Below are 24,104 nucleotides of genomic sequence, written 5' to 3'. Positions count from 1 at the left end.
CATACCATAATGTGGGAGTGGGTGTTGCAGTGTTATGCACATGCATTGTTGTCCATTCTGTAGGCATACTTGTGTTGTTGTAGTCTTCCCATGTGTCTGCACTCAAACATATCAGTCGCTGCAAAAAATCTATCCTCTTCTTGTTTTATTCACTAACATCTATGGTAGTTCAGCAGTCTGCACTGGTATGTACAGTAGTACTTTTTTATAACAAAAAAAAAATCTTAAAACAATCTGAACAAAACTTAATATCTTCACATTTTGTCACGAGGCAATGCAAGCTTTTTTATTATTCCATCTATGACAAATATCTCCCAATTTTCCTTTTGTATCTTTTAAAAGCTGTTATATCTTGCCTCAGAAGTCTCTGAGCATTTACATAGCCTCAACTTCTAGATAATAAATATATGGTAGTCCTTAATCTAGATTCTAGATAGTAGTAGCCCTCAGTAAATAGTCTTGGTGTACTTTAAAAGTCCTCTGTTATCTATCTTTTCCATGTATTCCAAAATTTATTTTTTTGCACTGTTGTTCATTCAATAGGAAAGTATTGCTATTACTCTTGGATAATTACCTAGATCATTACTTTTTTCTTTCTTTCAACACACCGGCCGTATCACACCGAGGCGGGGTGGCCCAAAAGGAAAAACGAGTTTCTCCTTTTACATTTAGTAATATATACAGGAGAAGAAGTTACTAACCCCTTGCTCCCGACATTTTAGTCGCCTCTTACAACACGCATGGCTTACGGAGGAAGAATTCTGTCAAAGCCTGTAAAACAATTACAGGCTTCCGTTTTACACTCACTTGGCAGGACGGTAGTACCTCCCTGGGCGGTTGCTGTCTACCAACCTACTACCTAGATCATTACTTTTTATCTGTATTAAATCCACACATGTATAAGTCAGAATTTTTTGTGTGTGATTTTTAGTTACTAAATAAGAGAGAATGGGTTACCCACTTTTACTCCATTCATTGTAATTGATTTCTTTATATGATTTAAAAAGTGGGAGACAAAATATTATATTACTCCTATTTACACTTTATTTCTTTCCAACCAAGTAACTGTTATTGTAAATATGGGATTACATATATATTAATTCTTTTTCATCTTTCATAGGATGGCATACATTTTGAAAAGGTTGAAAATGAGGAGCTTGCTGTGGGTGACGTTATGCAGGACTTAGTATATATCACTCATCGTCTGACTATTGAGAAGAAGAAGATTGAAAAGTTAAAAGCACAGTTACATGTACTTGATATGGAAGATGATGAACCAAAAAATACACACATAATTTTTGTAGATGACGAAAAAGAAGGTATGTTATACAATAATTTAAAATTTCTTTTTATGTTTTGTAAGAAGATTATAAGTAGTTTTACCAGGGAAAGTGCAGAGGGGGCCCTACTTTACGGCACTTTGCTAATATGGACACTTCAAATTACAACCAAAAATTCGTTTATACAGCTCCCTGATTCGCTATTACAGCGTCTGCACACTACTCTATGTACAGTGGAACCTCGGTACTTGAACTTAATTCATTCCAGAAGGCTGTTCGAGTGCCGATCCATTCGAGTATCAAGCAGATTCTTCCCAGCCAGTTTTCTTTTTGGTTGGCTGTCATCACTAATCTTCGTAGGCCCCAGAAAATGCAAAGAAACATGAAATAGTTTACAGCAAAGGTCTGTCAGGTCATGTTTCTTTGGCCAAGTACTGAGCTTTGTTCGAGTAGGGAGCTGTTCGAGTACCGAGGTTCCACTGTACACCCTCCGTGAGCTCCATGTCTATCAATTATTTTTTATTATTATTATTATCACACTGGCCGATTCCCACCAAGGCAGGGTGGCCCGAAAAAGAAAAACTTTCACCATCATTCACTCCATCACTGTCTTGCCAGAAGGGTGCTTTACACTACAGTTTTTAAACTGCAACATTAACACCCCTCCTTCAGAGTGCAGGCACTGTACTTCCCATCTCCAGGACTCAAGTCTGGCCTGCCGGTTTCCCTGAACCCCTTCATAAATGTTACTTTGCTCACACTCCAACAGCACGTCAAGTATTGAAAACCATTCGTCTCCATTCACTCCTATCAAACACGCTCACGCACACCTGCTGGAAGTCCAAGCCCCTCGCACACACAACCTAATTTGCCCCCTCCCTCCAACCTTTCCTAGGCCGACCCCTACCCCGCCTTCCTTCCACTACAGACTGATACACTCTTGAAGTCATTCTGTTTCACTCCATTCTCTCTACATGTCCGAACCACCTCAACAACCCTTCCTCAGCCCTCTGGACAACAGTTTTGGTAATCCCACACCTCCTCCTAACTTCCAAACTACGAATTCTCTGCATTATATTCACACCACACATTGCCCTCAGACATGACATCTCCACTGCCTCCAGCCTTCTCCTCGCTGCAACATTCATCACCCATGCTTCACACCCATATAAGAGCGTTGGTAAAACTATACTCTCATACATTCCCCTCTTTGCCTCCAAGGACAAAGTTCTTTGTCTCCACAGACTCCTAAGTGCACCACTCACCCTTTTCCCCTCATCAATTCTATGATTCACCTCATCCTTCATAGACCCATCCACTGACACGTCCACTCCCAAATATCTGAATACATTCACCTCCTCCATACTCTCTCCCTCCAATCTGATATCCAATCTTTTATCACCTAATATTTTTGTTATCCTCATAACCTTACTCTTTCCTGTACTCACTTTTAATTTTCTTCTTTTGCACACCCTACCAAATTCATCCACCAATCTCTGCAACTTCTCTTCAGAATCTCCCAAGAGCACAGTGTCATCAGCAAAGAGCAACTGTGACAACTCCCACTTTGTTTGATTCTTTATCTTTTAACTCCACGCCTCTTGTCAAGACCCTCGCATTTACTTCTCTTACAACCCCATCTATAAATATATTAAACAACCACGGTGACATCACACATCCTTGTCTAAGGCCTACTTTTACTGGGAAATAATTTCCCTCTTTCCTACATACTCTAACTTGAGCCTCACTATCCTCGTAAAAACTCTTTACTGCTTTCAGTAACCTACCTCCTACACCATACACCTGCAACATCTGCCACATTGCCCCCCTATCCACCCTGTCATACGCCTTTTCCAAATCCATAAATGCCACAAAGACCTCTTTAGCCTTATCTAAATACTTTTCACTTATATGTTTCACTGTAAACACCTGGTCCACACACCCCCTACCTTTCCTAAAGCCTCCTTGTTCATCTGCTATCCTATTCTCCGTCTTACTCTTAATTCTTTCAATAATAACTCTACCATACACTTTACCAGGTATACTCAACAGACTTATCCCCCTATAATTTTTGCATTCTCTTTTGTAAAATTTCCAGACATAATTGATAATTGCATTTTAACCCTTTGAGGGTTTTGGTCGTACTAGTACTTCTTACACGTAGGGGTTTTTGACGTACTAGTACTCATAAATTCTAGCGGCCTCAAATCTAGTGGGAGAAAGCTGGTAGGCCTTCATATGAAAGAATGGGTCTATGTGGTCAGTGTGCACAGTCTAAAAAAAATCCTGCAGCACAAAGTGCATAATGAGAAAAAAAAAACTTTGATCTTTTTTTTTTAATAAATCAGCGACTTTGCAGTGTATTTTCGTATGGTATTTATTGTTGTATTCTAGTTTTCTTGGTCTCATTTTATAGAATGGAAGACATATTACAGAAATTGAGATGATTTTGACTGGTTTTACAATGAAAGGTGCCTTGAAATTGAGCTCAAAGTAGCAGAAATGTTCGATTTTTACCAAACTTCAAAAGTAAACAAATCGTGCCAAGCGTGCAATACACGTCAACTGGTGAGTCTAATATTCTTTCACAAGTGCACCAATAATATTTATACCATTTTTTACACTAATGCAGTAGTCTGCATAACAGTAAATCTTATATTTTTTGTGAAAATAAAAATTCAAAGTGGAAAGCAAAAGAATATAAGAGGGGCCTTGAGACGTGACTAATGACTAGAGGAAATGTCATTTTAGTGCCAGGAATGTCTTTCTTGTTTATTCTGGACCCTATTCGGAAATTGGCATCTTTTGAAATTTGTGTGAAATTGGCAAAATTGCTAAATTCTGACCACTGTACTGGATAGTTGAATTTCATGAATGGGTGGTTTCTTGCACCCATTCGATAGAAAAAATGGAGTTCTAGCGAAATATTCATGTTTTTTGTCGACTAGTACAGTGAAATTGGCCGAAAATGGGGCTCAAAGTGGGCAAAAACGCCGATGCGTAAACATCGCCGAGACCGCTAACTTTGCGAGAGCATAATTCCGTAAGTTTTCTATCAAATTTCAAACTTTTGGTGTCTTTATGATCGGGAAAAGATTCTCTATCTTTTCATAAGAGAAAATAATTTTTTTTTTTTTTTAAATTTGGCCGACCCTGAGAACGAGTTTTGGAGAGGGCCTGTCGACCCTCAAAGGGTTAAAGTTATTGTGTATTTTAAAGTTATTGCATGTTTTATGTATTCATTAGGGCCCCATTTATATGGCAGGTTAGGTTCAAGGCTACCGCCAGAAAGCAGAACGCCATTTTTTCCCACTTATAAATGCATACAAATGCCAGATAACAAGTTTACACTAACATATACAGTAGGGCACCGCTTTTCGGCATTTCGCCTTATGGCGTTCCACTAATACGGTGATCTCAAATTATGACCAAAACTTTCTGTACATGAAGTTGTCTTTCAAATACGGCGCGAGCCACTCTGTTTACATTCTCCATGAGCACATCTCTCTATTATGTAATAATAATCACTCTTGGGCACATTAAATGTCTAATTTTATGTCATTATAGACATTTTCATTAATCCATCTATGATATTTTCTTCAAAATTATATAAGAAACACGTTACATAACATATAAACATTTTATGTTTATATACTACGAAGGTTGTCCAGAGGGCTGAGGAAGGGTTGTTGAGGTGGTTCGGACATGTAGAGAGAATGGAGCGAAACAGAATAACTTCAAGAGTGTATCAGTCTGTAGTGGAAGGAAGGCGGGGTAGGGGTCGGCCTAGGAAGGGTTGGAGGGAGGGGGTAAAGGAGGTTTTGTGTGCGAGGGGCTTGGACTTCCAGCAGGCATGCGTGAGCGTGTTTGATAGGAGTGAATGGAGACAAATGGTTTTTAATACTTGACGTGCTGTTGGAGTGTGAGCAAAGTAACATTTATGAAGGGATTCAGGGAAACCGGCAGGCCGGACTTGAGTCCTGGAGATGGGAAGTACAGTGCCTGCACTCTGAAGGAGGGGTGTTAATGTTGCAGTTTAAAAACTGTAGTGTAAAGCACCCTTCTGGCAAGACAGTGATGGAGTGAATGATGGTGAAAGTTTTTCTTTTTCGGGCCACCCTGCCTTGGTGGGAATCGGCCAGTGTGATAATAAAAATAATATAATAACTACGAAGGTGTGGTATCCGGGCGGAGGGAAAACATTATGTCACTCCCCTTAATACATAATGCTTTTGTTTACAATTCTTGGCTTGAATTTTTCATTACTTCTCCATTTGTTTATGATGGCATCTAAAGGTAGTTGTTAGAAACAATTAAACTCAGTGACCATGGTATGTTGATGGTAATAATATAGGTCTGGGCCACATTAAATATCGTGTAGCTATGTAGGTAGGTATAGGTATGTAGCCCAGGTGGACTACATACCTACATTATTATTATAACTGATAATTATACTTATGTGTACCTGTACCTAAGTAAACTTACACACTGTGCTGGCATGCAGGTACACATTAAAATCACTAAGAGTGTCTTAATAGTCTTGAAGATGCCATATTAACCCTTTGACTGTTTTGGTCGTATATATACATGTATGTCTTACGAGCCAGTGTTTCGGAGGTATTAATACGCAGAAATTCTAGAGGCTTCAAATCAAGCAGGAGAAAGCTGGTAGGCCCACATATGAGAGAATGGGTCTGTGTGGTCACTGTGCACCACATAAAAAAATCCTGCAGCACGCAGTGCACAATGAGAAAAAAAATGTCCGTTTTTTGGGATTAAAATGCTGACTTTGAGGTGTATTTTCGTATAGTATTTATCATTGTATTCTCGTTTTCATGGTCTCATGCGATAAAATGGAAAACATGTTACAGAAATAGAGATGATTTTGATTAGTTTCACGAAGAAAATGACCTTGAAATTGAGCTCAAAGTAGCAGAAATGTTCGATTTTTACCTATGTTCAGGAGTAAGCAAATCACACCACACGTCCAATACACGTCAACTGCGGAGTCTAATATTCTTTCACTAGTGCACTGATATTATTTATACCATTTTTACAATAATGCAGTAGTCTGCATACAGCAAATTTTGTATTTTTTGTATGAATAAAAAATCAAAATAGAAAGCAATAGTAATATAAGAGGGGTCTAGAGATGTGACTAATGAACAGAGAATATGTTATTTTAGTGCCAAGAATGTCTACATTGTTTATTCTGGACTCTATTTTGAAATTGGCATCTTTTTTAATTTGCATGAAATTGGCCAAATTGCCAATTTCTGACCACTTTATTGGGTAGTTCAAATCGGTAAATGGGCGGTTTCTTGTACTCAACTGATAGAAAAAATAGAGTTCTAAAGAAATAGCTACACGTTTGGTCAACTGGAACAATGGAATTGGCCAAAAACAGGGCTCAAAGTTGGCGAAATCGCTAATGCATATATGTCACCGAGACTGCTAACTTCGCGGGAGCGTAATTCTGTGAGTTTTCATCCAAATTTCATACTTTTGGTGTCATTACCATTGGGAAAAGATTCTCTATCATTTCATCAGAAAAAATAATTCTTTTTTTCCAAAAATTATAAATTAACATAAATATGAGATAAATATGAGATATTGGCAGTTTGGAGGGATATGTTGTGTATCTCTATACGTAAATGCTTCTAAACTGTTATATTCTGAGCACCTCTGCAAAAGCAGTGATAATGTGTGAGTGTGGTGAAAGTGTTGAATGATGATGAAAGTATTTTCTTTTTGGGGATTTTCTTTCTTTTTTGGGTCACCCTGCCTCGGTGGGAGACGACCGACTTGTTGAAAAAAAAAAAAAAAAAAATGAGATGTGGTAGCCAGGTGACTTGTAGGACTTATGGTAGCCAGGTGACTTGTAGGACTTGTGGTAGCCAGGCAACTTGTAGGACTTGTGGTAGCCAGGCAACTTGTAGGACTTGTGGTAGCCAGGCAACTTGTAGGACTTGTGGTAGCCAGGCAACTTGTAGGACTTGTGGTAGCCAGGCAACTTGTGGTAGCCAGGCAACTTGTGGTAGCCAGGCAACTTGTGGTAGCCAGGCAACTTGTAGTCCAACATCAGAGAAAATGTGTCACTATAATATTACTGGGGGTAACTAGAAAATTATTCCTTTCGTATGCCTTCACTCAGGGTGTCATTTCTTCTAAAAATGGTGTTACATAAGAATGAGAGTGTTTCTCTTTATTTATTCTACTGTATCAACATGGAGACAACTTGTACACAATGTAATGTGACGAAAACCAGATGTGTTCATCTGGTTTGTTTACGTTATGTGTGGGTGGGGTGGTGAAGGCTGCCCTTCCTGGCTACCCATACTTTCCAAACTGACTTAATAAAAATAAAACTCACCTCTCACCCTACATTAAGACTACAAATATTTTAAGGTAATTAATGAGTGTACTATACATGTACGTATATGCATTTTATCGCTCTAGGGATCTTAACCCTTTGACTGTCGCGGCCGTATATATACGTCTTACGAGGTACCGTGTTTGACGTATATATACTCATAAATTCTAGCGGCTTCAAATCAAGCAGGAGAAAGCTGGTAGGCCCACATGTGAGAGAATGGGTCTGTGTGGTCAGTGTGCACCATATAAAAAAAATCCTGGAGCACGCACTGCATAATGAGAAAAAAAAAACTCTGACCATTTTTTTAATTAAAGTGCCGACTTTGTGGTCTATTTTCGTATAGTATTTATGGTTGTATTCTCGTTTTCTTGGTCTCATTTGATAGAATGGAAAACATATTATAGAAATAGAGGTGATGTTGATTGATTTTACTATAAAAATAACCTAGAAATGGAGCTCAAAGTAGGGGAAATGTTTGATTTTTGCCAATGTTCAAAAGTAAACAAATGTCCAACTAGCCATTCTAATATGCAGTCATGAATGGGTTGATGTTATTTATACAATTATTACAGTATTGCAGTAGTCTGCATAATAGTAAGTCTTCTATTTTTTGTTTGAATAAAAATTCAAAATAGAAAGCAAGAGTTCATCCCAAGCAAAATATTTGTTTGTGTATTGTAAGTTTCTCTTGTGATAAGTTCTGCATATTCAACATAATCTACTATTACAGCCAAAAAAGCAGACCCAGCTAAGTTATTGGACACACATCCATCTCTGCTCAACAGAAGTTTCAATCGGCTGCACTCATCTCAGTTATCATCACTTGATAATAATCTGCATGATCAAGCACTGTTAACGGTAGGTTCTCATACATTTGTTGCTGTTTGATTTATGTCTTCATGATATCTGTCCTCATCTTCATTTAACTTGTTGATGTATTGCCCGAAGTATGTTTGTTTCCAGATTTGTTTACTCTCTTCAGCACTTTTAATTAAAATTCTATGTATGGCTTTTATGTTTTAAGAGTGTGTGTGCATTTTTTTGTGTGGGTGCACCTATGCATTCATGTGTGTGTGTGGGCATGTGTGTGCCTCCCAGTACATTTCCTAATGTACTGGGAGGTTATGATGCTTTCATGATGTACTACATACTATAAAGACAGATTGGTTCTTCATGAAAATCTATTTTGTTTGGCTAATATAATAGGGGAGTTATTAGATGGGGGAGCTGGAGGTATTGGGTAGATGGCAGGATTATTTTGAGGAACTTTTAAATGTTTATAAAGAAAGGGAAGCAGTAATTTCATGTACTGGCCAAGGAGGTATAACATCTTTTAGGAGTGAAGAGCAGGATGTAAATGTGGGAGAGGTGCATGAGGCATTACGTAGAATGAAAGCAGCTGGAACTGATGGGATCGTGACAGAAATGTTAAAAGCAGGGGGATATATAGTGTTGGAGTGGTTAGTATTTTTGTTTAATAAATGCATGCAGCGAGGAGACGGTTGGAGGCAGTGGAGATGTCCTGTCTAAGGGCAATGTGTGGTGTAAATATTATGCAGAAAATTCGGAGTGTGGATATTAGAAGAAGGTGTGGAGTTAATAAAAGTATTAGTCAGAGGACAGAAGAGGGGTTGTTGAGGTGGTTTGGTCATTTAGAGAGAATGGATCAAAGTAGAATGACATGGAAAGCATATAAATCTATAGGGGAAGGAAGGAGGGGTAGGGGTCGTCCTCGAAAGGGTTGGAAAGAAGGGGGTAAAGGAGGTTTTGTGGGCAAGGGGCTTGGACTTCCAGCAAGCGTGCATGAGCGTGTTAGATAGGAGTGAATGGAGACGAATGATACTTGGGACCTGACAATCTGTTGGAGTGTGAGCAGGGTAATATTTAGTGAAGGGATTCAGGGAAACCGGTTATTTTCATATAGTCGGACTTGAGTCCTGGAAATGGGAAGTACAATGCCTGCACTTTAACCCTTTGACTGTTTCAGGCCCCTCTCTGAAACTGTCATTCAATGTCGCCAAATATTCGAAAAAAAAAAATTATTTTTTCTTATGAAAATGTTAGGAATATTTTTACTAGTGTTTTAAGCCTAAAAAAAATTTTTGCCATCAGTACTTACCGAGATATAGAGCCGCAAAGTTTGCAGAAATTGACGTGCGTATGGCAAGAGCGGCGACTGCCGCCCACCCGGTATTCTTTTATTTACTCTAATTCAAAGGTTTCTTGCATTTTTCAATATTTTTCTTTTCCAGGTAACTTATGTGGCCTGTGAGACCAATGTAAGGTGCATTGTTCAAATATACACTCATTATTTACAACACAATAACAGAACAAACTTTATCACTATTAGTTTGTGTATACACTTTGTTTACACAAACAAACAATACAAAACAATGTTTATTACTATTATTCCATAATATATATACATATGTACAGTCACTAAACACGTTCCTAGAACTGCTGCAGCTTGTGGAACTCTTTGAAACATGGGTATATGCAGAGGGGCACTTCACACTCCTCACACATAAAACGAGTGTCTCTGCGTGTTTGTGGGCGTTTTGTGGTATGCATACATACATAACACCTCTTTTGAGCATTTTTCTTGGCAGTAGTAGGAGGCAGTTGTATGGGGTAGTGATCACCAGGCCTCATACGAGATGACGTCTGTGGGCGCTGGTCTATTGCAGGAGTTGCTCCTTGGTACTTTGCAGTTATTTGTCTGATTACTGACAGGGAAAATTCACCATATTTTGGTGTTTTGTTGGTCTTCAACTTGTATATGTTATAAGCATTTAGCATAGAGATATCAACAAGATGGAAAAAAAGTTTGATATACCACTTATAACTCTTGCGTACACAGTCTGCAAACCCAATCTGCATGTCACATTTGTCCACTAAGCGCATATTGAGGTTGTAGTCCATGACAGATGCAGGCTTTAGAATGGGTTCATTGGTCTCTCTGTTGTCCCTGCCACTGGGTACCATTTCGTTTGTGTGAACTGATGTCAACAATGTGACATCACGTTTGTCATGCCACCGAAATGCCATGATGTCATTGGCAGCAAAGGCTTGCACCTCATCTCTGCGAGTGCCAGCGTCGAATCTTGGCATATGTTTGCGATTACCACGCACTGTGCCACACACGTCTGTCAAGTTCACTCGCAAGAAATCACTGAGTAAGGGGCTTGTGTACCAGTTATCAGTAAATAACATATGCCCCTTACCAAGATATGGTTCCATCATTGTTCGAACCACATCACCAGAGATACCCAATAACTTCATGGTATCTCTCAAAGTATTACTGCCAGTGTACACAATAATATCTAAAACAAGACCACTTCTGCAATCACACAGTACAAATAGCTTTATACCAAAGCGTTTCCTCTTGCTTGGTATATATTGCTTGAATGAGAGTCTTCCTTTGAATAAAATCAAGGACTCATCAATAACAAGCTTCCTGAAGGGATAAAAATACATGCAGCACTTTTGTTTCAGGTACATAAACACATTTCTTATCTTATATAACCTGTCGCTTCTGTCAGGCCTGGTTTTGTCTGAAAAGTGTAACATACGTAACAGTATCAGGAAACGATTGACACCTATAATGTCACTAAAACCTGGAGTTGAAATCAGGCGATCTGTTGTCCAGTATGTGGTGACAGTGTGCTTATACACATGTGGCATAAGCATTATTGTGGCAAAAAACAGGTACATCTCTGCCACAGTTGTCTCCTTCCACTTGTGTAGCCGTGATTTTGGTGAGAGAATTGTATTTGCCATGGTGTAATCACAGTATGTATTTGTTTCCCTGACAATGATGTCCATCAGGGGTTCATCGAAAAATAACTCAAAGCAGTCCAGTTCACTGGCATTGTTCCCAAGTGGACAAGATGGCTTTATTCCACTTTGTGTTTCATCAAAGTCATGGGGACTGGGAACAAACTCGTCACCGTCCTGCCAATCCCAGATGCGGTCTGCTGGTGGGGTCTGGATATTGTACTGTGGTTGTGGTTGTGCAGGTTGTGGTGGTGCAGGTTGTGGCAGTGTGGGGTAGGGTGAGGCTGGTTGTTCTGCTGAGTCAGCCGCGTGGGTAGTAGCATGGCCCGGTGATGGTGCCACATGGGCCGTGCCACCCTCACTATCACCACCACTGCCTCCTCCCTCACTGTCACCATTCATACCCATCGTTACAATATCGTCATCTTCACTATCAGGTCGTGGTGTAGGGCCACGGGATGTGCTCCCAGAGTTTCTCCTTCCCCTTGGAACAACATATGAAACACTACCAGACCGCATGCTACGTCATACATACTGGCGCTTCACTGGGGAATATTCACTCTCACTGTCACTAGAACTGCTTTCAATGACCTTGAAATCACTATCGCTATCACTATCACTGCTATCATCAGGGTGTTGTACACGACCAAATAGTTTCCTCTTTCGTCCTGGTACAGGCGAACGTGAACGTGAACAAGCCGGCACAGCACCAGAGGTCGAAGGTTGTGGGTCATCTGGGTTTTCGTCACTATTTACGTTATCCTGGGCACTTTTTTCGGTAACACTCACTTGAAAACCCTTGAATTCACTGTCACTGACATTTTCATCGCTGTTAGAGCTATCACTTGGGAACAAAAGACCTCCAATCCGCCGAGGAGTGAGGAACTTCTTACCGAGAGGCATGGTGAAAATGGACTGACAACATGGCGTTCCCACAATGCACCGCTGGGTCTCAGATTTTTTTCACAGGGTGCACACCGACCACTGAGACCCATTCTCTCCCGTGTAGGCCTACCAGGCCTTTGGCGCTCGATTTGAAGCCACTAGAATTTGTGCGTATAAATACATCAGAAACATTGGCTCGTGAGACGTATTTATACGTCGGAAACAGTCAAAGGGTTAAAGGAGGGGTTTGGGATATTGGCAGTTTGGAGGGATATGTTGTGTATCTTTATACGTATATGCTTCTAAACTGTTGTATTCTGAGCACCTCTGCAAAAACAGTGATAATGTGCGAGTGTGGTGAAAGTGTTGAATGATGATGAAAGTATTTTCTTTTTGGGGATTTTCTTTCTTTTTTGGGTCACCCTGCCTCGGTGGGAGACGGCCGACTTGTTGAAAAAAAAAAAAAATGCATGAAAGAGGGGAAGGTACCTAGGGATTGACAAGAGCGTGTATAGTTTCTTTATATAAAGGGAAGGGGGACAAAAAGATTGTAAAAATTATAAGGAAAAATTAGATATCAAATTGGAGAGCATGGAAGAAGTGAATGTTTTCGGATATTTGGGAGTTGATGTGTCAGCGGATGGATTTATGAAGGATGAAGTTAATCATAGAATTGATGAAGGAAAAAAGGTGAGTGGTGCGTTGAGGTATATTATTTTTTATTATTATCACACTGGCCGATTCCCACCAAGGCAGGGTGGCCCGAAAAAGAAAAACTTTCACCATCATTCACTCCATCACTGTCTTGCCAGAAGGGTGCTTTACACTACAGTTTTTAAACTGCAACATTAACACCCGTCCTTCAGAGTGCAGGCACTGTACTTCCCATCTCCAGGACTCAAGTCCGGCCTGCCGGTTTCCCTGAACCCCTTCATAAATGTTACTTTGCTCACACTCCAACAGCACGTCAAGTATTAAAAACCATTTGTCTCCATTCACTCCTATCAAACACGCTCATGCATACCTGCTGGAAGTCCAAGCCCCTCGCACACAAAACCTCCTTTACCCCCTCTCTCCAACCTTTCCTAGGCCGACCCCTACCCCGCCTTCCTTCCACTACAGACTGATACACTCTTGAAGTCATTCTGTTTCGCTCCATTCTCTCTACATGTCCGAACCACCTCAACAACCCTTCCTCAGCCCTCTGGACAACAGTTTTGGTAATCCCGCACCTCCTCCTAACTTCCAAACTACGAATTCTCTGCATTATATTCACACCACACATTGCCCTCAGACATGACATCTCCACTGCCTCCAGCCTTCTCCTCGCTGCAACATTCATCACCCATGCTTCACACCCATATAAGAGCGTTGGTAAAACTATACTCTCATACATTCCCCTCTTTGCCTCCAAGGACAAAGTTCTTTGTCTCCACAGACTCCTAAGTGCACCACTCACTCTTTTTCCCTCATCAATTCTATGATTCACCTCATCTTTCATAGACCCATCCGCTGACACGTCCACTCCCAAATATCTGAATACATTCACCTCCTCCATACTCTCTCCCTCCAATCTGATATTCAATCTTTCATCACCTAATCTTTTTGTTATCCTCATAACCTTACTCTTTCCTGTATTCACCTTTAATTTTCTTCTTTTGCACACCCTACCAAATTCATCCACCAATCTCTGCAACTTCTCTTCAGAATCTCCCAAGAGCACAGTGTCATCAGCAAAGAGCAGCTGTGACAACTCCCACTTTGTGTGTGATTCTTTATCTTTTAACTCCACACCTCTTGTCAAGACCCTCGCATTTACTTCTCTTACAACCCCATCTATAAATATATTAAACAACCACGGTGACATCACACATCCTTGTCTAAGGCCTACTTTTACTGGGAAATAATTTCCCTCTTTCCTACATACTCTAACTTGAGCCTCACTATCCTCGTAAAAACTCTTCACTGCTTTCAGTAACCTACCTCCTACACCATACACTTGCAACATCTGCCACATTGCCCCCCTATCCACCCTGTCATACGCCTTTTCCAAATCCATAAATGCCACAAAGACCTCTTTAGCCTTATCTAAATACTGTTCACTTATATGTTTCACTGTAAACACCTGGTCCACACATCCCCTACCTTTCCTAAAGCCTCCTTGTTCATCTGCTATCCTATTCTCCGTCTTACTCTTAATTCTTTCAATAATAACTCTACCGTACACTTTACCAGGTATACTCAGCAGACTTATCCCCCTATAATTTTTGCACTCTCTTTTATCCCCTTTGCCTTTATACAAAGGAACTATGCATGCTCTCTGCCAATCCCTAGGTACCTTACCCTCTTCCATACATTTATTAAATAATTGCACCAACCACTCCAAAACTATATCCCCACCTGCTTTTAACATTTCTATCTTTATCCCATCAATCCCGGCTGCCTTAACCCCTTTCATTTTACCTACTGCCTCACGAACTTCCCCCACACTCACAACTGGCTCTTCCTCACTCCTACAAGATGTTATTCCTCCTTGCCCTATACACGAAATCACAGCTTCCCTATCTTCATCAACATTTAACAATTCCTCAAAATATTCCCTCCATCTTCCCAATACCTCTAACTCTCCATTTAATAACTCTCCTCTCCTATTTTTAACTGACAAATCCATTTGTTGTCTAGGCTTTCTTAACTTGTTAATCTCACTCCAAAACTTTTTCTTATTTTCAACAAAATTTGTTGATAACATCTCACCCACTCTCTCATTTGCTCTCTTTTTACATTGCTTCACCACTCTCTTAACCTCTCTCTTTTTCTCCATATACTCTTCCCTCCTTGCATCACTTCTACTTTGTAAAAACTTCTCATATGCTAACTTTTTCTCCCTTACTACTCTCTTTACATCATCATTCCACCAATCGCTCCTCTTCCCTCCCGCACCCACTTTCCTGTAACCACAAACTTCTGCTGAACACTCCAACACTACATTTTTAAACCTACCCCATACCTCTTCGACCCCATTGCCTATGCTCTCATTAGCCCATCTATCCTCCAATAGCTGTTTATATCTTACCCTAACTGCCTCCTCTTTTAGTTTATAAACCTTCACCTCTCTCTTCCCTGATGCTTCTATTCTCCTTGTATCCCATCTACCTTTTACTCTCAGTGTAGCTACAACTAGAAAGTGATCTGATATATCTGTGGCCCCTCTATAAACATGTACATCCTGAAGTCTACTCAACAGTCTTTTATCTACCAATACATAATCCAACAAACTACTCTCATTTCGCCCTACATGATATCTTGTATACTTATTTATCCTCTTTTTCTTAAAATATGTATTACCTATAACTAAACCCCTTTCTATACAAAGTTCAATCAAAGGGCTCCCATTATCATTTACACCTGGCACCCCAAACTTACCTACCACACCCTCTCTAAAAGTTTCTCCTACTTTAGCATTCAGGTCCCCTACCACAATTACTCTCTCACTTGGTTCAAAGGCTCCTATACATTCACTTAACATCTCCCAAAATCTCTCTCTCTCTTCTGCATTCCTCTCTTCTCCAGGTGCATACACGCTTATTATGACCCACTTCTCACATCCAACCTTTACTTTAATCCACATAATTCTTGAATTTACACATTCATATTCTCTTTTCTCCTTCCATAACTGATCATTTAACATTACTGCTACCCCTTCCTTTGCTCTAACTCTCTCAGATACTCCAGATTTAATCCCATTTATTTCCCCCCACTGAAACTCTCCTACCCCCTTCAGCTTTGTTTCGCTTAGGGCCAGGACATCCAACTTCTTTTCATTCATAACATCAGCAATCATCTGTTTCTTGTCATCCGCACTACATCCACGCACATTTAAGCATCCCAGTTTTATAAAGTTTTTCTTCTTCTCTTTTTTAGTAAGTGTCTACAGGAGAAGGGGTTACTAGCCCATTGCTCCCGGCATTTTAGTCGCCTCCTACGACACGCATGGCTTACGGAGGAAAGATTCTTTTCCACTTCCCCATGGACAATAGAAGAAATAAAGAAGAACAAGAACTATTTAGAAAAAGGAGAAAAACCTAGATGTATGTATATATATATGCATGTGCGCGTCTGTGAAGTGTGACCAAAGTGTTAGTAGGAGTAGCAAGATATCCCTGTTATCTAGCGTGTTTATGAGACAGAAAAAGAAACCAGCAATCCTACCATCATGCAAAACAGTTACAGGTTTCTGTTTCACAGTCATCTGGCAGGACGGTAGTACTTCCCTGGGTGGTTGCTGTCTACCAACCTACTACCTATATGGTATATGTGGTATATGAGGTATATGTGGAGACAAAAAAACGTTATCTATGGAGGCAAAGAAGGGAATGTATGAAAGTATAGTGGTATCAACACTCTTATATGGATGTGAAGCTTGGGTTGTAAATGCTGTAGCGAGGAGATGGTTGGAGGCAGTGGAGATGTTCTGTCTTTGGGCAATGTGTGGTGTAAATATTATGCAGAAAATTCGGAGTGTGGAAATTAGGAGAAGGTGTTGAGTTAATAAAAGTATTAGTAGAGGGCTGAAGAGGGGTTGTTGAGGTGGTTTGGTCATTTAGAGAGAATGGATCAAAGAATGACATGAAGAGTGTATAAATCTGTAGGCAAAGGAATGCGGGGTAGGGGTCATCCTCGAAAAGGTTGGAAGGAGGGGGTAAAGGAGATTTTGTGGGTGAGGGGCTTGGGCTTTGGCAAGTGTGCATGAGTGTGTTAGATAGGAGTGAATGGAGACTAATGGTATTTGGAACCTGATGAGCTGTTGGAATGTGAGCAGGGTAATATTTAGTGAAGACATTCAGGGAAACTGGTTATTTTTATATAGCTGGACTTGAGTCCTGGAAATGGGAAGTACAATGCCTGCACTTTAAAGGAGGGGTTTGGGATATTGGTAGTTTGGAGGGATATGTTATGTATCTTTATAGGTATATGCTTCTAAACTGTTGTATTCTGAGCACCTCTGCAAAAACAGTGATTGTGTGAGTGAGGTGAAAGTGTTGGGGATTTTCTTTCTTTTTGGGTCACCCTACTTCGGTGGGAGACGGCCGACTTGTTAAAAAAAAAAGTTTACTGAGTATACCACGTAAGATGTATGGTAGGGTTATTATTGAAAGAATTAGAAGTAAAACAGAGCAGGAGTGTAGATGAACAAGGAGGCTTTAGAATGGGTAGGGGATGCATAGATCAAGTGTTTACATTGAAGCATATATGTGAATAGTATTTAGATAAAGGTAAGGAAGTTTATATTGCATTTATGGATTTAGAAAAGGCATATGATAGAATGGATAGGGGAGCAGTGTGGCAGATGTTGCAAATGTATGGAATAGGAAGTAAGTTACTAAATGCTGTAAAGAGTTTTTATGAGGATAGTGAGGCTCAGGTTAGGGTGTGTAGGAGAGAGAGAGGGAGATTACTTCCCGTTAAAAGTAGGTCTTAGACAGGGATGTGTAATGTCACCATGGTTGTTTAACATATTTATAGATGGGGTTGTAAAAGAAATAAGTGCTAGGGTGTTGGGGAGAGGTGCAGGATTAAATTATGGGGCATCAAATACAAAATGGGAGTTCACACAGTTACTTTTTGCTGATGTTATTATGCTTTGAGGAGATTCTAAAGAAAAGTTGCAAAGGTTAGTGGACAAGTTTGGGAGGTGGTGTAAAAATAGAAAGTTGAAAGAGAACATAGATAAGAGTAAGGTGATGAGGGTATTAAACAATTTAGATCAAGAAAAATTGGATATCACAATGGAAGGAGGGAGTATGGAAGATGTGAATGTTTTCAGATATTTGGAAGTTGACTTGTCAGCAGATGGGTTTATGAAGGAAGAAAGGTGAGTGGTGTGTTGAGGTATCTGTGTAGACAAAAAGCGTTATCTATGCAGGCAAAGAAGGGAATGTACGAGAGTATAGTGGTACAACATTTATATGAGTGCGAAGCATGGGTTGTAAATGCTGCAGCGAGGAGGAGGCTGAAGGCAGTGGAGATGTCGTGTCTAAGGGCAATGTGTGGTGTAAATATTATGCAGAGAATTCGTGGTGTGGAAATTAGTAGGAGGTGTGGAGTTACTAAAAGTATTAGTCAGAGGGCTGAAGAGGGGTTGTTGAAGTGGTTTGGTCATTTAGAGAGAATGGAACAAACTAGAATGACTTAGAAAACATATAAATTTGTAGGAGAAGGTAGGCAGGGTAGGAGTCGTCCTCAAGAAGGTTGGAGGGAGTGGGTAAAGGAGGTTTTGTGGGCGAGGGGCTCGGACTTTCAGCAAGCGTTCATGAGCGGGTTAGATAGGAATGCATGGAGGCAAATGGTTTTTGGGACCTGGCGAGCTGTTGGAGTGTGAGTAGGGTAATATTTTGTGAAGGAATTCAGGGAAACTGGTTAGCCGGACTTGAGTCCTGGAAGTGGTAAGTACAATGCTGCACTTTAAAGGAGGGGTTTTGGATATTGGCAGTTTGGAAGGACATCTAAGCTGTAGTATCTGAATGCCTCTGCAAAGACAATGATTATGTATGAGTGATTGTGAAAATGTTAAATGATGTTCTTTTTTTTTTTTTTTTTTTTTTTTTTTTTTGTCACCCTACCTTGGTGGGAGATGGCCGACATGTTGAAAAAAATATATAAGAAACAGTGTTCTTAATTGAACTTACTTTTTAAACAAATTATTACAGTGGGGTACTGTGTATACATTATGATTTTTTTCTTTATTTGTAGACAGTTTCAAATTGCAAGAGAAAGGCATACAAGGAGTTGGCTCAGAGGATTGAGAGAGGAAACAAGTTACGGATTATGAAAGAGAAACTGGAAGTGCGGAAGAAACTGATGGCAAGTATTGTACCCTTCTGTATCAACAAGTACCAGCTAGTATATAAATAACACATAGGGCATTTCACTATACCATAGTCTTTATCATGTCTGTAGACAAAAACAAATACTTGGATAAAAGCTACATGAACACTGATCAGTGAAGAGCAAGAAACCACTTGGGTTGAAAAATAAAATGCAGATAAGAGAGAGATCTGTATATTTTGTCTTTAGTCAGGGACCTTCTTCAGCATAGAATATTTGCTAAAGAGACTCTAACAGGACAAAATATACAGATTTTTTTTTTTCCCATGTTTTATTTTTTGGGTCCAAGTGGTTTCTTATCTCTGTATGTACTGGGTAACAAAAGCAGGGAGGAGGATTGTAGTATCTTGTGAGTGATAGGTCCATGTGTGGTTAACTCCCATGTACAGGCATTGTTAAATTTTCTTAATACACAAGCAAGGTTAGAGGTAGTGCAACCTGGAGAAATCTTTTGTTATGCTGTTTGGCCTTACACCTTTGAATGGCTGTTGCTTCTAAAAATCCCTAGTGGTGCTTGGATAGTCTGCCTTAAATTTGCTGTTACAGGTCATTACCAATACAGTACTGGCATATGAAAATTTGTCTTGCTTTGTGGCTTTCAAGACACAGTGCTGATTTTGAATTACCTGGACTGTTACTCCTATGAGCATGTTAAGAGAGAGTGGAAGCCTCTGGGGAAGTTTTCACCTGACCTGACTTCCTATGTTTAGCAGTGCTTGCACAAATATAGCAGTCCTTGTCAATGTAGCTGAAGTTGTCTATCGTTCTTCATTCCATATTCATGCTCATACAGGAATCTTCAATGGGGTTCCCTGAAGACGGCTTCAGGGGTCACTGCCCATGTGACCCAGTCCCAGGCCAGGTGGTGTTTTTTTTTTTTTTTTTTTATCTCAGTAGCCATCAACCAAGACAAGGTGACCCAAAGAAGAAAACATGTTCATCATCTTTCATTCAATCACAGTTTTGCCAGGGGTGTGGTGACATTACAATTCAGAGTACCCGCCAACTGAACATGCCCACCCTCCTTCAGAGTGTAGGTATTGCCCTTCCCACTTCCAGGGCTCAAGTCTGGCTAATCAGTTTTCCCTGAATTCCTTCATTCAAGTTACTTTGCTCTCACTCTAACACATCTACTGGATGCTCAAGCCCCTAAAACACCAGATTTCTTCCTCCTCATCATCTTATCCTTCTTCATCCTCACTACATATCCACTTATTTCGTTGGTGACCCCCACATCACGTTGTAATTTCTGTTATTATTCTTTTTTTTTATTCACATGTCAGCCATCTCCCACCAAAGCAGAGTTATGTTTTATGTTTAAGCCTCTAGTACTCAAACCTCCTTTACCCCTTCTCTTCAAGTTTCTTGGGACATTTGGACCCCTACCTCTCCATTCTTTCTTCCCAGATTTATATACCATTTCAGTCATCTTATTCTGCTCCATCCTTTCCAAATGCCCAAACCACCTCAACAACCCCTCCTCAGTTTTCTGAATTATACGCCTGGTAATTGCCCATTGGTTATGCCAAATTGTTGGCATAATATTCAGATAATATTCAATGTTTCAAGCTCAGCCTTCACACTCATATACTGTACCAGTATTGGCACATGCCCTATTTTTCCTCCATGGATAAAAGTTGTCTCCACATGTGTATCAGTGCACACTCGTCTTTTTTCCCTTCATCTGCTCTGTGATTCTCTTCACCTTTCATTGACCCATCTTTTGACAAGTTCACTCCCAAATACCTGAATACATTTCTAGTATTTCCTCCATACCCTCTCCAGTCTAATATCCAATTTTTCATTGCCTAGGTTTTTTTTGTTATGCATTATCTTGCTCTTTCCTATATTTACTTTTAATTTCCTTTTTTAAGGGGGCAGGCGGGCAATTTTCCGCGCGCGCTCACCGAAAAATCGAAAAAATATGGAAATTGAGTTATATATACTGAAAAATAGCTCAACTCTTTGGCAACACAATGGTACCAGAATGAATGTTCTACGACGTTTCTACAAGAAATTATAGTCATTTATATCAGGTATGGTGACGGCGATGTTGGTACCGAGTCTGCTCACGGCCTATATATTTTTTGGAGTTATTTTCTTGTTTTTTATCGCCTTTTCTTGCATTATTCTTTCTAATATAATAACTGACTATTTGGCATCATAAAACAGTAGGTGGAGCTTATCGGCAGACTTAGTGACTACCGGGAACCAGACGGGAACGCTCAGCAGTGTTCCTGCTCCCGAGGTGCCAGCCAGGAATCACCCATTATTTCGCTTATATCAGCTTATATATCAACTCTACGGCTTATTTGTCTATCAGAATTGATCTAATATGATATAATAAACACTCTAAATAACATACAAACATGTTATATACTCTAGACTGAATAAAATAGGCCATAATATGGCCCAGAGATTATCGGGAATATTTCGATATAAAAGTGTAACTGGTCACCCTGTCGTCTCTGAGTAAGAGAAAACGGTGTTTAGAGGCTAACTGCACTAGAACATCAGTTTACTAAGAAATACACCCAAACAAACGCGATTTTCGCGAAAAAAATTTTTTTTTTTTTTTGAGACGGGGGCCGGCCGGCGTTCCCGGCCGATATCTCGGAAGTAACTTATTCACCTATAATTTGATGTGGGTCCTTTATTACTTAATTAAATGGAATAATATTCACAGATATTGTAGAATAATGATTTCTCTTATTTTGACCGTAGAATTTTTGGAAATATTCCAAATACTTCGGGAGTTATGTGGGAGTAAAGGGCAGATTTTTTTGCCATATTCCAGATACTAACAAACTTTATTTTTTTGTGAAATAACGATAAGGTATTTAGAGGGAAATCTTACGGTCCGAATTAGTATTAGCATTGTTCTCTCGGCACCAAGTGTCCAAACCACCTTACGTAGCCGCATATAAGAGTTACATCAACATCAAGGGCATTTTCAGTAAATCAGTCTTTTCTCAGTTGTTGTTTGAGGTATATTTTTTATAAATATTTTCAAGAAAGAGTGAGAACACTTTGTCTTGTGCACCAAAACTGGAGAAAATCGGACGGTAAATAAACGAGTTACGAAATTTGCCCTGTAGCCCCCTTAACATACCCATCCATAGTCATCAACAAACAACTTTTCTTCAAAATCTCCCCCCCCCCCATGTAAATGGCAAAAAAAAAAGCATCTGTGACAATTCCCACTTTGTATTAAGATCATTATCCATTAACTCTTTCACTGTCTCATACATAGATCTGCCATTGATGCCATTGTCATTCATGTAGATCTACACTTAAACACATTATGTATGGTCTAAAGTAGCAAATTTGAGGTGTTTTTTAGTAGTTATGGTTTTATTGGCTGTTTTTTTGGTATCATTTGATAGAATAGAAGACCTACTAGCAAATTAAAGATGATTTTGGTTGGTTTCCAATAAGCAGTAGCTTGAAAGAGAGCTCAAAGTGGCAGAAATATTTAAGTTTTGGGGATTTTCCTGAGGAAGAATTGCTTTTTCCCTAGACTTTTGCCCTATCCCCAGTCTGTTTTTGTGGGTTTTTACTAGGTCTGCTTCAATTATTGGGACTGTCTAAGCTACGACTAATCATTCTTTGTTATAATTTAATATCAGAGAAATAGGGTAAAACTGATGTTTTTGTGTGATGATGGATTAAAAACAGAGAGCAAGTGTAATATAGGAGAGGCTGAGGACATGATTAATGAACAAAGGAAAGGTTGCTTTAGTGGCTGCAATACTTAGTGTTTATTTTGTTCTTTTAAAATGGGAAATATTTTAATTTTCTGCAAAAGTAGCCAAATTACCAGCTTCTGTGCACACTAGAAAGTAGTTCTGATAGTTTCCTGTGCTCAGTTGATAGAATGGTGACATAAAAGCAAAATTGCTAGGAACTGACTTGAATTGATGTTGAAATTGGCTTAAAATAGGACTCATTGGGTAAAATCACCAATGCATAAATCGCACTCAGACTGCCAACTTTGCCCCTGAGTAATTCCCAAAGTTTTACATCAGTTTGTAATTTTTGGTGTCATTACCTTTAGAAAGAAGATTCTCAATCATTTCAGATTTTTTTTTTTTCTGTAAAATCACAACACTTAACATTTTTAATTTCAGGGGTCACGATAGTGCAAGGAGTAACCCTTAAACGGTCCAAACAGATCAACGTTCAAATTCGTAGTGCTACAAAAGTAGATCTACTTTTTTTTACATATTTTCAAATGTAACAACAAAAAATGCAGATAAAAGTTTTTTACACGTTTTCAAATGTAAAACAAAAAAGAAGATCTACATTTTTTTTACATACTTTCAGATGTTGAAAAAACGTATATATACGTTTGGACCATTTAAGGGTTAATTATTCCACACCTCTCAACAGCACCCTAGGGTTCACTTCTTTTACAACCCCACTTTTTTTTCACAGGGTTTGACAAGGTTAGCTTAACAATCCCTAGCTTTATTGACAAGCTGTTTACAAGTTAAGGATTCCTAACTTTATTGACATGCTATGAGCTGTTACCTACATCAGCTCATATGAAAGCATTTTTATTGTTATGAAACATACAAGTAGGGAACAGGATGAAGTTGGAGCCATCTGTGGGCCAGGATTTTCATTTGATCAACTGACTTTATCTCGTTGACATCATAATGCTGTACGAATGTGTTCCAGACTTGAGTCATCCTGGGGATAAATGATCTCAGATGAGGTGATGTTCTGGAGAAGGGTACAGCCAGAGTGAAGTTGCTGCTTTCTGCCCGTCTTGTGGTATAGAACCTTGCTTCTTGCTGTCCTCGAAGTGGATCCAAGTGTGGTACTTTGACAATGTTGGCCTTGTACATAACAGTAAGGCCACCCATATCCCTCCTGTGTTGAAGGCTCTGCTGAAA

General features: G+C 39.6%; 1 protein-coding gene across 1 annotated transcript in view; it reads left to right on the top strand.

Annotated features, from left to right (window-relative positions):
• The window catches only part of LOC128684445 (probable U3 small nucleolar RNA-associated protein 11), a 47,621-nt gene that overhangs the window by 9,615 nt on the left and 13,902 nt on the right, over nucleotides 1-24,104 (top strand). Inside the window, 3 exon segments of the mRNA XM_053770604.2 lie at nucleotides 1,121-1,319; nucleotides 8,387-8,514; nucleotides 19,069-19,179. Coding sequence (XP_053626579.2) covers nucleotides 1,121-1,319; nucleotides 8,387-8,514; nucleotides 19,069-19,179 — 438 coding nt within the window.

This window comes from Cherax quadricarinatus, chromosome 4, assembly GCF_038502225.1.
Source record: "Cherax quadricarinatus isolate ZL_2023a chromosome 4, ASM3850222v1, whole genome shotgun sequence".
NCBI lineage: Eukaryota > Metazoa > Arthropoda > Malacostraca > Decapoda > Parastacidae > Cherax > Cherax quadricarinatus.
Note: the sequence above shows the minus strand (reverse complement) of the source record. Positions and strands in the feature narration are given on the sequence as shown.